Source organism: Zootoca vivipara, chromosome 5 (assembly GCF_963506605.1).
Source record: "Zootoca vivipara chromosome 5, rZooViv1.1, whole genome shotgun sequence".
Lineage (NCBI taxonomy): Eukaryota > Metazoa > Chordata > Lepidosauria > Squamata > Lacertidae > Zootoca > Zootoca vivipara.
Window position 1 is genome coordinate 45,175,085 of NC_083280.1, and position 17,437 is coordinate 45,192,521.

General features: G+C 42.2%; 2 protein-coding genes across 4 annotated transcripts in view; one reads left to right on the forward strand and one right to left on the reverse strand.

The window, feature by feature from the left end:
• CNNM2 (cyclin and CBS domain divalent metal cation transport mediator 2) overlaps positions 1-17,437 on the forward strand; it is a 119,524-nt gene that overhangs the window by 86,901 nt on the left and 15,186 nt on the right. For both annotated transcript variants that reach the window (XR_004693640.2, XM_035132645.2), the window contains exons 4-6: positions 1,577-1,746; positions 9,914-10,007; positions 14,221-14,286. Coding sequence is in view for 1 of the 2 variants with exons in the window: in XM_035132645.2 (XP_034988536.2) it covers positions 1,577-1,746; positions 9,914-10,007; positions 14,221-14,286 (330 nt within the window). In the remaining variant the exon portion in view is untranslated. The remainder of the gene's footprint in view (positions 1-1,576; positions 1,747-9,913; positions 10,008-14,220; positions 14,287-17,437) is intronic.
• The window catches only part of NT5C2 (5'-nucleotidase, cytosolic II), a 91,775-nt gene continuing 88,622 nt past the window's right edge, over positions 14,285-17,437 (reverse strand). For both annotated transcript variants that reach the window (XM_035132649.2, XM_035132651.2), the window contains one exon: positions 14,285-17,432. In XM_035132649.2, the coding sequence (XP_034988540.1) occupies positions 17,382-17,432 (51 nt within the window). In that variant the 3' untranslated portion in view covers positions 14,285-17,381. The remainder of the gene's footprint in view (positions 17,433-17,437) is intronic.

The window sequence follows — 17,437 nt, forward strand, 5'->3', positions numbered from 1 at the left end:
AGCATCTGGAATCAAGAGTGAGAATGCAACCTTCTATCTACAAGCTGTTCCTGGATTTAAAGGTGTTTTTAATTGCCTACTATTCAGGAGATTTGTAATATTAGTTTGTAATTCCTATCAGTGGGTATGATAGTAGCCTATTAGACTAAAAAAGGAATCCTGACCGTCTTTTGAATGGGCGCAGATGTCTGCAGTCTAACATTGTTCAGAGGTTTGGCTGATTCTTGGGCAGCCTTAGTAGTGAGTATGGATTAGAAGAGCTATTGTCTCTGAATATCACTTTCATTCTAGAAAATTATGCTCTAGATAGCAATTCACATGAGAGTATGTTCGCTGAAGTTATACAGTATATCAGTTATGTTCTAGGAGTCTTGTAGTTGGGACCCATTTGCTAATGCAACTTCAAGAGAAAGACTCCCCAGAGGGAGTGTGGAATTTACAGAGAATAAATGTACACTCCAGCAGCACCTTAAAGACCAAATAAGTTTTTTATTTTGGTATGAGCTTTCATGTGCATGCACATACCAAAAAAAAAAACTTAGTTGGTCTTTAAGGTGCTGCTGGAAGGAATGTTTTTATTTTTTTATTTTGTTTCGACTACGTCAGACCAACACGGCTACCTACCTGTAACTAAATGTACACTATCTTTCTTAAACTAATTTGCACAGAATGGTCCATGCCTTACACACGGACTCCAAAAGCAGTCTTTATCATTCTAGTGCTTGTATGCTTTTGTAAGGAGAGATGATGTATTAGACTTGAAATATTAATCCTGCTCAGAGCCATTTAAGATATTATGTTTAGACTGTTGGGGCAATATGAATAAATATATAGCAGAAATGTTGAGATTGGTGCTTTGCATTTCCGTATATTAACTGTGCCCCATATTTTAGTTTTATGCTTGTGGAAGTGTCACATGGGAAGATTTAAAAAGTGAAGAAAGCATTTTGTGACAGCCACTATAATCCTAGTTATTTGAAAATGGTCTCACTTTTGCTATTCTGTTTGGATCACAGACCCTATTTGGATCGGGCTCACTGGCCCCTTTTTCTATTTTGTGTTGTGGCTGTTCTGAAGTAAACACATAGAGGACTTCTAGGCCTATAAAAAGCAAATATTAAAAGCCTCCAGTCATTGCAGAAAATACTTTCATTCACAATTCAAGAAGAAGCTTTCTAAATAGCCTTAATACCATTTTCATATTGTTGCATCTCTCTAAATTGAAACTGCTGTTACCACAATCTGGAAACTAACTTAATTGAAAGAGAAAGTCTGCATTTCTGGGGCTAAAATTAACTATGTGTTTCTTTGAACTTGATGTGCATCACAAAATTGGTCTCTGGGCGGATTTTGTGATTATTTGCTTCATGATAAAAAGAATATTAGGATATGCTCTGAGGTGGTCACTAGACTAACTGTGGGATTACTGAGCAGTTTAATAAGGGGATCACTTTTGTCTTCAAAATCCGAAAATTAGGTCTGCCAATGTATTTTGTGTAATGGATACAAAGTCGTGATCCACGTGAGTCATCTAATGCACCATGGGGTAAATGTCAAGTTGTGTTTATGTCTTCAGAGGTTGAAGCATTTGGCCCATCCCAGATGTCTGAAAAGATCCTCTTAAGGCTACTGAAGCATCCCAATGTGATTCAGGAGTTGAAGTATGATGAGAAGAACAAGAAAGCCCCTGAATGCTACCTCTATCAGCGGAACAAGCCTGTTGATTACTTCGTTCTAATTTTACAGGTCAGATCTATGAGCAACTTTCTCTCCTGCAGCAAAACTGAGCAACATGTCAGCAACAGTGACTATATTCTATATACTACCTAGAGTAGCCTTTTTCAGTCCTCTGGATGTTGTTGGACTAAGTTCCTGTCAGCTCCAACCAGCTGGGCCAATAGTTGGGGATGGTGGGAGTTGTAGTTCAACATCTAGATCATCATGGGTTGGAAAAGGCTAGCTTAAAGGCTAGCTTGTAATGGGAAGGGAGCCAGGGTTCCCAGCTTGGCTTGCTTTTTTTCTGCCTGACTGCGATATGCATGTCATGACAAAACTAAATGATGTACACTACGGTAAAATTAGAAACGAGAATGGCTTTAAAAAACCCAACAACAACATGTAGCCTATTTACATTTTAAAAACCATTCAAGCAACTGCTGATTATATTATTAGTGTGTTTTCTAATTTTCCACTTAGCCATCAAGTGAAGCAATTCAACTTTCCTTTAGTACAGTAGTGTTTATGTTCTTATTCTTTTGCTTGGAGTTTCTGATTAAAATTAGTGAAGGCATGTATTAAATATTAGTAAGTTCTGAAGTGAAAAGGGATTTACTGTATGTGTAATTAGAATTTCTCAGGAAATAATGGAAGGCAAACAAATAGTATTTACTAGGGATAAGCTAGATACAGGGTGCTTTTGTGAATTGTTCCAGCAGTGGCAAAAATTAGCTCCCTCTTTTGGCAATTTTGGGTATAGCAATTGGTCAGGCCAAATGACCACGCAGCAACAGAGAATAAAGAAAGTTTTTTTATTGATTGCCAGCACCAAGCAATGGCACGGAGGAATAAGTTCCAGAGTCCGGCCCCTCCCAACAGGGATACATTAGATTCTGCCTAGAGATATGAACTGCTCTAGGTGGAATGTTCCAGATGGATACATTGGATTCAGCCTAGTAATAGGAGAGTGTGTGGATACTGTTCGCTAGATTCTGCCTAGAGATAGCTGGAGAGTGTTCCAGAAGGATACATTAAGTTCTGCCTAGTGATAGGAGTGTGTATACTGTATACACTGTATATCAACAAGAAGGCTTCCTTGCTTAACACTAACTTTTTAAAATTGCTTCCTTGTGCCCGATGCCACATGGGGAGTGCACTGAAAAAGGGTTGTTGGTCCAAATGAAATAAGGGCTAATAGTTATCAACTTGGTTGATCGTGAGGATGTATTAACTGCACTTTTAATTGTCTTTGGTTAGGTTACTGTTAATGACATCATGTAACCAAAGCTTGTAGTTCTAGGATGTAATTACATTCATTCCATGATCCTTGATTTTCCTTGCATGATCCCAGCCAGAGAGTGAAGTCCTACTAGAGTACCTAGACAATGAAAATGGCACCAAAGCAGGGAAGAGATTGGAAATGAGCAAGAAGCAAACAAGCTCAAAGGGAGGTTTTGCAAAATATGCTCCCTACCCAAAAGGTATATTATCACTAAGGCTGGGCAAAAGGTTTTTTTGGTGGTTTGCTACATGTGGTCAGCACTGAAGCCTAGCATTGCCTATTACCATCATTTCTGGACGATTATATTTACTAAGAGAACAGCACCACCTACTGGGCTTGCTAATGTCTTGTTCTGCTTTGCCCTTGGAGTATAAGTCACCCTTAAGTGTATTCACATCTGAAGCAAAGGTCACTTTGCTTTACATGTGAATATATCACTGTAGAAAACTGTAGGTGTGAATGATCATCTCACCTTACAGCTGTAGGAAGGAATGGGAAGCTGGTGCCCGTGCTTGATGCAGCAGCAGGTAGCCTTGGTGGCTCTCTAGTTCTCTTGTCCTGGGCTTTCTTCTTCCACAAGAATTGCAGCTCTCAGCCTATTCCTCCTCCTCCACACTTGCTCGCTCTTTCTTTGGATTCCCGTATTGGTGAGCCAGGTCTGATCTATAGCCACCCTCCTCCTCCAGGCTCCATGTGTGGTGGTTCTTTCGTTTAATGTTGGCCTTTCCCCCGAGCAACTGTTTTGCTCACCATTTCAGTGGTGAAGAGTCCATGGAAATTCTCAGGCTGGATAAAATTAAGTAGGGTTAAGTTTTATTGTTTATTAACTGCAGTACAGTAATCTGCCTTCTGTCTCAGTTGGAACAGCTACTATGCAGAAATTATCTTAACATCATGAATGTGAGCTGAATTTGCAATGCAAAACGGTTTTCCAAGTTTGTTTGGATGCCATGTGGATGGCTGCATAAAAGACTTAACATCTGTACATATATTTTTCTTGGAAAACACTTTGTGTTTGGTAAGTGTTTTAAAATATTTCCAATAACGTTTATAAAACAAAAAAGCAGGGTTAAGCAGGGAGTTTGCATCCAGCTCTTGGATTAGAGGGTCCTCGCTCTTCAGGGTTGCAGTGCAGAATACATGTGTGGTTGTGGCATGTGGTCCCCTCTAGTAGCTGGCATGTGTGTCTCACAACCAGTTGTTGTGAGATTCAATATTGGGACCGGGGGGGGGGGGTCACTGTCCGGGCAAACCTCTTGTTGGAATGGGGGTTCAGTGTGTTTTGGAGGATATTTGTGAGGGGAAATTCAGTGTGTGGCATTCACTGTGGGCTAGAGTGTATATAGAGTTGCAGTGTGATTGGATTACAGTGAAGTGTGTGCATTTGTGGTGTTTCTAAATATGTCTGTGGACCCCCAAAGGTTGATGATTCCTGACCACTGCACCACACTGTCAAATAGGAAGGTGGAGCTGTGGGGGCTGTCTGCATGGCTATGGTATGTAGTCACCCATGCTTTCAAATGCACCCAGAGATCCAACCTGAATTGACAAGCCCTCATCTATCATCTGCACCCCACTGTGATATTTTTTAATTATACTAGCTGGCCCTGCCACGTGTTGCTGTGGGTTATTTGTGTGATTTCCCCTACCCTGTGCCGATCCATGACGTATCCCTGTGATTCCCCCACTCCTCCCCTCACCCCCCGGCTTATCCCTGTGATTCCCCCCTCATCCCTGTGAATCCCCCAGCTCTGTCCTGATCCATGACCTATTATGCCCCCTCTTCCCCCCTCCCCCGGCTTATCCCTGTGATTTCCCTCCTTTCCTCTGTCCAACCCCCCCCCCCTCGGGTTATCCCTGTGACCCATTCATTTTGCACACAATCATTCCCCCAATGCACGTGTTCTGTAAAATTTTGCCCTGTCCCAACCCTGACTCCCCTATCCACGTGTGTTATGTGAAATAAAATTTATTCTACCCAAATGCATGGCCCGCCCCAAGGCAGGCCCCTACCTCCACTTGGCAATGTTGGGCCTTGTTGCTGCAAAAGGCCTGTTTTCAGTTGGTTGGGCCTTGTTGCTGCAAAAGGCCTGTTTTCAGTTGGTTGCTGTGGAATTTTGTGATGTCTTCTGGTGGCGTGGCTTTCGATGCAGCAGTGGGTGATTTGCCTTTCTATTGGATGCTGCTGGAGTCTTCAGAGCTTCTGCTGGTGACGTCTAATTTGGGCACCACTTTTTTGTGTGTTTAATCATTACTTTAGGTATGAAAGTTTTGCTTTTTTGGAAGTTTTTTTATGCCAGATCCCCCACTGATGGGCATGGAACGTCGTGGCCAAATTTGTTACATTACAGTTCAGCGGTTACGGAGAAAGGCTGTGACCTCTGCGCACACAATGCCTACATTTTTATATATATAGATGAATAGGCATTGCAGGTGGTGGCAAAGTAGGTGCAATGCCTATTAAAATTAGGTGGCTCCCTCTGCAAACACTGCACTTCTGGCAAAATCTTAGCTTCACTTTTGCTTTGTCATGCAGGGTAATAGTTTGCCAGCTGCTGAGGGTTGTAACCGTCAGGGCAAGGGAAGAACAGCCCCCACCCCACCCCCTGAGGCTGTGTCAGGGTTGAGACTGATGAGGGGGAAGAGTGGTGGCACAGCCCCCCTGACGAAGTGGCACCCACAGAGGAATGTGAGGAATTCATGCCGGGGGAAGACTGGTGGAGGCACTCCTCAGAGGAAGAGGAAGAGGAAGAGGGAGAAGTTGAGTCAGAAGCAGGCCCCAGTCAGGGAGGGGACCAGCCAGCCCCCTCACCCCCCCCCATTCACAGCTCTACAACGCCGAGCGGAAAAACGAAAGAGGCAATTAGAAACAGCTGCAGCTCGTAGAAAGCGTGGGAGTGAGTCAGATACTTAAGAGAAGGCAAGATAAGAGTCTATCAGTGTCTGCAACTGCTGTGTTTGACGGCATAAGTTGAAACACTCATAGTGTGTGTATTCCTGTATTCTGACTCCTGACTAACCCTGTTCCCGGCTTCCTGATTTCGGCATTTTGACTCCTGGCTCCCCTGACCTCTGCTTCCTGACTGAACGGACTGTGTACTTCTGCTTTATCTGAACCTGACTGCTGGCTTTGACCTGGACTATGTACTTGTACTTCGGCTTTATCTGACCCTGACTGCTGGCTTTGACCTGGATTGCGTACCTCGGCTGCATCTGGCCCTGACTGCTGCTCTTCAGCGCACTGACTTGTCGGCGTCCTAACAGGCTGTTCCACCCATCACTGCCCTTTCTGTGGCTGGACCAGGAAGTGCTTCCTTCTCCTTTTTGCCCTCCCTGGCTCGGTGGTGGCTCCTGACATGGCAGCTGAAGTGGGTGCGGGGTGTCTGTGTGTGAAAAGACATGCGATATGTTGTAGCTCCCATCCCCTATAGCTAGCTGCTGCTCCAGGGCTCGGGGTGGGTTGGGGGCTGCAGCATCCACACCCTCCAACCCATCTGCCGGATGAGACAGGAATTAAATCTAAAGCGGTTTGGCTTCCCCACCCCACCCCACCCCGCCCTTCATTCATTCATTCATTCATTTTTCTTTTTGCACCATTCTTACGTTGCATCAACTCCTTTCTATTCTAACTTATATCTGTAGAAATTGCCTTGAATTCTACTGTTTCAGTAAATGGTAGGGAAAGCAGCTTTGCTGAGCCTGTGGGCCTCCTTGAAAGCACTTGGTTGGAAAGGGACAGTACATTAGACTGGAGGGGGGGGGAATCCTCCAGACTGGCAGTCTTATTTCGTATGTATTCTGCAGCATGTTGTTGACACAATAATAGTGCATTAGTGATGGCTTTATTATGTGATGCTTCTCCAATGCTACTGTATTATTGCTGTCCAGGGGGGTTATTATAATGCAAAAAACTTGAGATTAGCAGCAGTTCACTCTTTATGGAAACTCCTTTATAACAGATGAGCATGGATATGAATCTCATGCCAAATTTAGTAAGCAAAAAAGTATGAACTGACACAGATACTGATCAAGTCCATCATTGTGTTGAACTTTTTGGAATGAAGGTAGCAGGAGAAGTCAGGCATTCTGAATGTCCTCTATGGCTACAGAATGACTAGGACAGCTTAATTTGCTTGTTAGAGAAATGGGGAAAATTCTGGGAAGAACGGAAAATATTATACAACCCTAGCAAAAGGAGAAATATCTGTAACAGTAATTATCTACGGCTGGTTGACTCATGCTTACACATCACCTGATCTCTGTATATTCAGTTTCTAGATACTTGGTGTTAGGTAGCCAATGTTGTGAAGTACCCAGGTTTGAAAAGTTTTGTGCTCAAAGCAATGGAAGGGGTACTCTTATTTTCCTACTCTTATTGAAATACTGCCCCTCAGTGAAGCCAAGCTTAGATTCACAAAATATTTAGGGAGGGGTATGCGTCCCCCCAGGAAAAAAGCACTGCTATTGAGCCATTATAAGGCAATTCTATAAGGCAATGTTACATTTGTAAGCTTTTTTACCTAATAGTTTGTGTTTTAGCTAATATTATTTAACTCCAATTAACATTAAAGTATTTGTTTCTTAACTGCCTTGATCTTCCCTACAAAGATAATTCAAAAAGTATGACACAGGTATTTTGAGTACTCTCTTATTATTATTATTTTTAAGATGTGACTAATGTAACAGACTTGAACTTCAAGAATTTATTTGTAGCTTGGATAAATGTTTCTCTAGGAATCATCCCCACCCCCATATGTGGCAAACGTTTCATGAGCAAGTGTCAAATTCATGATAATGTTTATTGGAAATGGGGGATAAAATGTTTTCTGGCAAATGACCTGTGGCTAATGTAACATGTGAATGCCTCCATAACAGGACCTCCTTCATGTGACATTTTGCTATGCATCATCATCATTGTGGGAAGTTGTAATGCTTACACCTAGCTGTGGCAACACCCTAACGATTTGGTTTTTTCAACCTACATTTATCATTTACAGGCATGACAGATGTAACTGCAGTCTCCATTAAAAAAAAGAGGATTTCATAATGATAAATACCATCTCTCATCACCTGGCTCACAAATTTATTTTCAGAGGGGAACATGGGGGGGGCATGGAGGGATCCGTGCACCACGGCGCCAGATAAGCTTAAGACGGCCCTGGTCACAAAAATTATAATGAGGAATGCATCCTTTGTTCCTTTCAGATACTTTGTTTAATCAGTTAGTATATTAGTTTTTTTTCTCATGTGAAAAACTATTATTCCACTTTTCTTTACATCAGCTAATAGGTGGGCATTCTCCGTCAATAGCAACTTTATCTTGAAATGTGATGTGTAACAGAAAAAGAATTTGTCGGGATAGCAATAGTTCAAACCCTCCCCCCCCCGGTGAATTATGTGTTGCTGTTATCTGTTCAGTCATACCCCTTCCTACTGATCTCTTTGGTACTTAGTGGGGAGGTGGAGATGGACATGCACACACTCAAAATATTCTATTAGGGGAGAGGGTAACAAGTATCTGCTTCTTTACTAGAGCATTAAAACATTCATCCAGCTGGGTTGCTGCAGAACTTGTATGTGAGATAGCACAGGTGGCCTTGATTTTCTTTTCTACTAGTCAGTTAAGAACTGTCAAGGCCCTAAATGTTCTTGGAGACAAATTAGAAATGATTATTAAAAGGGAGCATATGTCCAAAAGGGCAACTTTTTGCCAGACTTATCAACGTTGCCCCCACCAGGAACAGTCAGTGGTATAGGACTGGGAACACGCAGCAAGATGACATCATGGCAAAAGTTAGACTACCAAAGCATTAGAGAGAATTGTTGGGTGGGGGAGAGAGAATTGTACTCATTTTGAGTAGCCACACCTATATGTTGAACCTATATGTTGAACCAGTAGCATTGGGTGTTCCTGTGTAGACCTGTCCTTACTGTTTGCATAGGATGCAATGCATATTTCTGAAAATATGCATTCTGAAAAAGTTTAATTCATTAGAATTGTGCTTTTTGTCCGCAGCTAAATAGCATGCCCCTGCATCTAATATTCACCCTTCTCACTTAGGTTAGCTAACTGGACTATTCCTTGCTATGCATGAGTGGTACTTTCTTATTTCTCTCACCCCTCTAGTCTTTCTAAGAAATAATGTATCTGGCAAGAGTTGTACTATTGCTACAGCTTTCAGGAAGCTGCATTCTTATGTGAGTGTGAAAATACTTTGATGTTACATGAGGAAAAAATGTAAATCAATGCATAGTTACATGCAGTACAGTTTTAATTTGGAGATAATGTAAGAAAAATGCACAGCTGGATAACAGTAGGATCTGTTCTGTCTACCTGCAATGGCTCCTACAATAGCAGAATGTTGGTATTAGTTCAAGACTGGTGTTCACCTGTTGTTATGTTACAGGATATTTTATAGGATAGCAATTCTAACCACACCAGTGCCACAAGTGTACATTCTTCCTAGTCATTCATATAAAATGGGGTGATAAGGCAGAAGAACAGGGAACCATCAAGTATTAAATTGAGATGATGGATTATCTGCAATGTGTGTGTGTGGTCGGGGCTCTTCCATGAAATGCCACCCGAAACGTTCTATGACAGTATGTTGCGCAATGAGACTATACAGTACAGAGGCCCTGAAAAGATTATATTATACATGTAGTGTAGCCTTCTTCAAGTATTCAGAATCCTGAAGAATTATTTTTACCCATATATTTGTGCATGATTGAGAAACTGCAGTATCTAGAACACTGAATATGAATGGAAAAAGAAAATGTTTTTTTTTAAAAAAAGAAGAAGCTTTATTTTGCCTCACATGTTGATCTTATTGAACTTCAGATGAGGGATGAATATTAACTCAAAGCAGGAATACTTTTGAACCCACTAGGAACGTTGTCATCTTTTCTCCACAGGGGAAAGTGGAAGTGGAGGCTGGGAAAGAGGGAATGAAGTTTGAGGCTGGTGCTTTCTCTTACTATGGAGTGATGGCTCTCACAGCATCACCAGGTAATTTCTTAATTTCTCTGTTTGAAATTCCTTCCAGAACAAACATCCCCTACTGCTGGGGTGTTGAGGGCTAGAGGAACAAATTTAGTTTTTGATTAAATCTGATGAAGCAGTGCATAACAGTGCCCTGTCAACATAAACAGCTTGACATGGAGGAAACCTTAAGCCATCAGAAGTGTTTAATTAGAATGCCGCAGAATGTTTATTGGCATGAATCTAGCACAGTATGTAGATTTGGTAGCTTAACATTTCTTGTTAATTTTTGTACTGAAAAATTGTCGGGACAAAAGAAGAAAATAAGCTGCTTGGAGATCAGGTCTGCCTACCATTGCAAATCTTTTCTTCAAATCAATAAATTAATCTTCTAAAAATTCAGAAATCCATATTAGAGCAATACCTTTTATTAGGCCAACCAAAACATCACAAAATAGTGTGCAAGCCTTCAAGTTCTCAATAACTCCTCTTCAGTTAGATGGCAAAGCAGTGTGGAGAGAGAGAAAAACTTGGCTGACAGGAGTATCATGAAACTGTATTTAGTAAGAGTGTTAAGAAAGAATGTGGGAGGATGTAGCAGACATTCAAATAAGTCTATTTCAGGTTCTATGCCAGTATCAGATTGCTTCAAGGTTAATGGGTGGAAGAAACAGCAATGATTTCTTGTTAAGCTGTCAGAACAATTCTAGCCAAGTAGTTGACACTTCAACAAATAAATAAGAGGTTTGCATTATGTGAGGGGTACAACTGTTCAATAATGATGTAGGCTATCATAAGTTTGATCTCGCTCCTATCAGGTGGTATTGACAGTTGGTTTCTATTTTATTTTATTGTTTAAGCATTTTTAATCTGTTTTTTCACCCAAAAGGCTCCCGAGTCATTTTCAAAATCAGAAAGATCATCCCTGCCCTTAGACTTACAATCTGAAAGACGTGACAGACAAGGGGAAAAGGAATGAGGATAAAAACACTTGGGCACTGTTACAGTTCATATAACAGCTGGGATGAGAACAGTTCAGGTAGCCTGATGGAATGACTACTGCTAGATGACAGCTGGGGAGAGCCACAGACAGCTGATCTCTCAGCAAGAATGCAACAGCACTTCAGATTTTCTGAAGTTCAGATTGTTAGAAGGCCTTTGCCAGAGTTTGATTAGTTCATATTTGTCTTTATAATAAAGCTTTTCTCCATCATGCTGTGGAATTATGCAGTGGTGGCTAGAAGATAGGGAGATGGAACAGTAGGTGGAGCCAGAGCCAATGTTGGGCAGAGCCAAGTAATTCTAGTTTTGTCCCAACCTTCTCCCTGCTGAGTTCTGCAAGGGCAGTGTTGATTCCAAGGAGGAAGATGACATGCAATTTAAAAGTATATAAATTATAAGTAAGAAGGCAAGCAGGTGGGGGCTGGATGAAGGCAGACTGAGTTTGGAGGGACAGTGCCCCTTTCACCCAAATGTATCAGCCACCACTGGGATTATGTGGGCATTTCTATGCCTGTTCCCTGTTGGAAAACTGGTTTTGTTTTAGAGTACTTGCTATGCTTTTTATCTGTGGAAGACAACACATACTTTCTGTAGGCTAAGGTGTACAGTACCTGTAGCGATTTATTTATATTTGTGCTAATATACATATTTACAACTGCCTAGAGTTACAGTGGTACCTTGGTTCTCAAACTTAATCCATTCCAGAAGTCTGTTCTAAAACCAAAGCATTCTAAAACGAAGGTGCGCTTTCCCATAGAAAGTAATGCAAAATGGATTAATCCTTTCCAGACTTTTTAAAGCAACCTCTAACATGATTTTTTAACATGATTTAACATGATTTTTACTATCTAACAAGACCATTTCTGGATTAGGGTTAATTTTAGGATTGGGTTAGTGTTAGGGTAAGGATTAGAATCAGGGTTAGGGTCAGTGTTGCTTCATGTTCTCTTGTGATTTTGATTCATTTGCAGTTTGTTTGCTTTTTTTCAATTTGTTGTGTTGCTGCTTTTTCATGAGTTGAAAGTTTGTTGGCTTTGTGGTTTTCTGGGTAGTTTCAGTTTTAATTTTAAATGCTCAGCAGGGGAGCACGAAGCTTCTGCTTCCCAGCTGAGAGATCCCCTCCCCTGCTCCTGTTTGCACGAGAGTAGGAGCTGGATCGGGGCAGCTCAGCTGGGGAGCGGGAAGCCTCTGCTTCCCAGCTGAGAGATTGCAGCTGGGGGCTCCTTCTCCTCAAGGGAGTAGTTTAAAGGAGCCCCCACCTCAGCATCAGAGCCCCCGCACCACCTGAAGGCAGCCAGGCAGAATAATTGCTTGGGTGGTGAAGGTGGAGGCAGCCCGGCAGCTGCATCTGAGAGCCCCTAAACTGCTGCTGAGGCAGCTGTCGGGCTGTCTCTGCATTGCTACCCTATGCTCCCTTAAACTTCTCTATTCTGAAGGCAGCCCTGTTTAGGGAAGCTTTTAATATCTGAAGGACTATTGTATTTTAATATTTTGTTGGAAGCTGCCCAGAGTGGCTATGGAAACCCAGCCAGATGGGTGGAGTATAAATAAATAAATTTATTATTATTATTATATTTTTATTATTAACACAGCCCACACTCCTTAATGGAGAAGTGTGAAGGAGCCTGCACCTCTCCAGGTGAGCAGCCCCAATCCAGCTCCTACTCCCTTGCAAGCAGAAGTGGGGGTGGGGATCTCTTAGCTGGAAAGTGGAGGCTTTGCACTCCCCAGCTGAGCTGCCCTGATCCAGCTTCTACTCCCATGCAGGCAGGAGTGGGGGCACTCAAAACGGAAGTGTGGCACTAAAAAAGGAAGTGTAACACTCAAAACAGAACAGTTCGGATTCCGAAAAAAGTTCGCAAAGCGGAACACCTACTTCTGGTTTTGCAGTTGTTCCAAGTTGTTCGTGAACTAAGCTGTTCAGAAACCGAGGTACCACTGTATAGGGCAAAATCCAATGGTGTCTGCCCACTTGTGTAACAGAAATCTACTTGCACAATGAGACTTCCAGTTTCTCTTCTCCCTTCTCCTGTCTCCTGGGTGCCCCCTCAATCTGTTCCAGAGGGTTTCCTAGCCTCTGGAGGTAGACAAGGTGAGACAAGCCCAATTTCTTCTGTAGCATTGCTCTTACGCAACTGTTCTACTGGAAAAGAAAGTGTTGCTCTTGCAATATGTTCCATTTCAGATTGATTTAGTATCGCATGCTGGTGTTGCATTCTCACCCACTTCTTTCTATGTTTCTGCATTTGAGGGGATAAATCCCTCTTCCAGATGCCATTTGAACCTTTCCCTTGCAATAATCACTTCTCCAGAGCAATGCCTTTTACATCTTGGAGGAGGCGTGGGGAGAAGCAGGAGGCCTGCCTGGTGTCAGCATGGTCTGGTACTAAAGAGGCTGGTGATGATCCTTGCTGTCTTGCTGCTGTATTTTCCTATTAAACCATTTCAATCTCTGTACTGTACTGTCTTGATGCCTGATATCTTCCAGAATGGCTGGAATAGGTTGAAATCTTAAAGGAATTCATAGTTGTAAGAAATAAAAATTGCAGCTCACTCGAAAACAGCTGTCTTTGATGACAGCCAAAATACTTTACAGAACGAAACACTGTTCTTGTCTGGAAAAAATGAGGGCAATGTAGTGTTTTGAACTTTATGAGGCCCATGTTGACTAATGCAGTGGGATGAGCTGGACTTACCATTGCATTTTGTAACATACGATCAAAATGGATAAGCTTGTGAAAATACTACTACTTTTACATTTTATATCTTGACGCCTTGTGCTACACACACCTTATTTTTGGTCATATATTTTTATTTAAAAGCATTAACATAATGATTAATATTTCAAAAATCTCCGAGTTGTGTACAGTCTAACAAACAAACAATATATCATCAAAACATTGCTTTATATCATTGTTAGCAAGTGCTGGGTCCCCAAGAGGACTAATGAACTATCGTTCCTAAATGAAAAACTGTTCATATGTTTGTGGTTAATAAACAGGGAACATGTATAGTTGCACAACTCCTGATTTCTTGTACTATTTTAGTAAGTTTCTGATCAGCTTTTCATTGCTTTATATCCCTTCATTGTTTTCAACCCCTTTCCCCCCCTCTAATTTTGAATTGTATTTTAGTTCTCTATTATGTGTCAACTGATCCTCTCTCCTGTTTATTATAGATACCAGCATCCTCACTGATCCTGACCTCATCTGTTTTTTTCTTTCCCTCCTTCGTCTAGTTCCCTTGTCCCTGTCTCGTACCTTTGTTGTCAGCAGAACAGAATTATTAGCAGCAGGTACTCCAGGTAAACTTGCACGTTTCTTCTTCACCCTTCTTGTCACTCCACTTACCCTCTATTGAATCAGCAACAGCTTACATTTACCAGATGCCCATTTTGTTGGAGAACTGCAGGCAAGATCATGCCTGACAGGTAGGTGCATGAGCTTATGTTTGCGATTAGTTAATAGCAAAAGGACACTGAAACAAAAACCAGTGCTTCTTTTATAAGAACATAAGAAGAGCTTGCTGGATCAGGCCAGTGGCCCATCTAGTCTAGCATCCTGCTATCCCACTGGCCAACCAGATGCCTGTGGGAAGTCCACATAGTATATTCAGTCATGGAGAAGCTTTCCTTGACTACTAACATTGAGGACTTTTTAAAACAACAACACAGGTATGTTTTTTGTTTCCTATCAATCAAAACATACAGAACCCCCCTGCCGCCGCCACCAAATTTGGATTCTGTGCAGTCCTTCTGTATGCGGGATTGTGACTGTACTGACCCCACAGGCATATGGCTAACCTGGGGGAAATTAGAAGCAGTAACCTCTAACAGTAGTGTTCTCTGCATAGGGTGAGTGGGGGAGTCAGCACCTTCCTGCCCAGTTTCTTTCTGATTGCACACAGGAGAGAGATATCTCCTTTATAAAGGGATCTGAAAGATGTTTTTGCCAGTCCTTTCCACAGCCACCTCTGACAAGTAAGGCACTCTACAAAAAAGAGTCAGGAATGGGCCAAACTAGATGTGACTATTGCCTTTGTATAGTTGTTTTTTCTTTCACAAATAGCTCACACAGGAGGCCTCAGGCTTTATCAGAACCATGAGATGAGGAAAGGGAGAATTTAACTCACCCCCAGTGCCTTCAATATCCACACACTCCACACAATCTCCCATTGGCTCCAAAAGGGGCTTTCCTTCCATTATGAATAGCAGGTAAATGGAAGACTGATCCAACCTAGGATCACAGCGGGGGCAAAGGATTAAAGGCCCCTCATACCACTATCCTAGTATGATACCCACCCACACCGACACAAAGGTATTTGTGTAGTATTTGTGAAGGAAATTACATGATAAACATGTCTAATCTGGGCCTCAGTCTATCATACAGGCCTTATCTGCAAGCCCGATCAAAAATCTTCTTAAATAGCTAGAGAATTCTAATTCATCATGTGGAAACATGCTTTTGCAGCTACAGGTATTGTTTGAGGCAAGCATCCCTATCCATGCGACCAGTGGAAGTTGCTCTGACCTCCCAAGTTCCAACTCCTGCAGCCTTCTCTCGTTCCCCTTCTCCAGGTGTTTCCTTATTAAGGTTTCCAGGCCTCCCAAGATGCCTGCTGACAATCCACCAACACCTGCCACTGTCAGTCTCAAATATATCAGCATCTCGTTCTTCCATTTGTGTTTGTCTTCTAAGGCATCATAACTGAAGTGGACTTTGGGGCACTCAAAGCACTTCCAAGTCCCAAAGCCACCTATTATTCTTGGGAATTTCATTGTACTCTTGCAGTAGGAAGTAGCCCTTAGCTGCACTGAGATTTCTCTAAGCATCTCCTAATCCTGTACAACATACCACTTCAGTCACAGCAGAGATGCTTCCCAAGAAGCAGGACAACCAGCCGGATCAACCAGCCGGATAGAAACATAAAAGCCTTCAATAATGAAGGACTGATTCCTTGGGATCTACCTTGTCTCACTCAACGCGATACAATCCCCTTCTCTGTATTGATAGTGAACATCTATGACAGGCATCCCCAAACTTCGGCCCTTCAGATGTTTTGGACTACAATTCCCATCATCCCTGACCACTGGTCCTGTTAGCTAGGGATCATGGGAGCTGTAGGCCAAAACATCTGGAGGGCCGCAGTTTGGGGATGCCTGATCTATGAGATAGAAGCTAAGGTTATCTTTCTGTATTGTGGTTATCTTTCGGTATTGGTTGTGCAAAAGTAGGCATCTTGGAAGGTGAGCAAAATGAATTGTTACCAAGACAGAGTTCTGCAATTTGGAATCCAGTTTTGTTCAGCAATATAACACCCTTTATTGTCTCAGAACAGCTTGAGGTTTTTGAAAGTGCATAGTGGTAATTAGTAATAGTGGTGTCAGTGGACAGGAGAGTTTTCCCCAACATTCAGCTCCACCTCATCTAGAGGAGGTGACTTTGCCACAGTGATCCATGCTCTGGTCATGTCTAGACTAGACACCTCCAATGTGCTTTACATGGGGTTGCCTTTAAAGGTGGTTCAAAAACTTCTGGTCCAAAATGCATCTGCCAGAATCCTACAAGGGTCTAGACAGTTGGTGTCTGTGACAGCTTAATTATATTATGGTAGTTGTACTGATTACCAATGTTTCAAGGCTCAATTTAAGGTGCTGGTTTTGACCTTTAAAGCCCTAAATGGTTTGTACCCAGCTGCAGGTTCCTGTAGCATTTTGCCCACACTTTAAAGATCTGCTTTGGAACCTCTCCTGGTGTGTCTTTTCACTAGAGCTGAAAGGTCAGTGGTCAGGGAGAAGTTCTTCTCTGTGGTGGCCTAAAGATTTGGAGTTCCATTCTCTCGTATGTCGGGACCGACATCATCACACTACAGGGTTTTCAGAAGGCCTTGAAAACCTTATCTCTTTCAACGAGCCTTCAAGGCATGATGCTTTACTGGCTGATTGGTTGAAATATGATTTTTAGGGGTTATTTTAAATTATATGAGGGGTGTTGTTTTGTTGTTTCTAGTTTAAAACATTTTTTCTCATTTTCTCTGCTTTATATTGTAACATGTTTGAATGGGCATCTCCCCCCCCCCAAAAAAGAGTCCTAAAATATTTTACATAATGCATCTCTACAGAATCGTCCAGATTTTTCTGTTCCTATATAACTAGTAGAAATTTGTCCTCTCACTTCCCTACAGAATGGAATGAATTACATAGTATTGCGGCTCCAATACCTTGGGGGGAGGGATCCATTCTGACTTGAATTTATTCAGTCACTTTGATGGGAGCAGCTGTGGTCTTGATCTGCTTTCTTCACAGCACCAGGCCTGGTGTGTCCCTATCTGTCTTAGCCAGCAGTACTGTTTGAGAGACTCTTGGGCCCAAGGGGCTCTTCCACATAGTTGATAAGAATTTCAGGTTGCAGCTATGCTCCCTGCAGTTGTGCTTCCTGAAGGTTTTCTCTCCTATA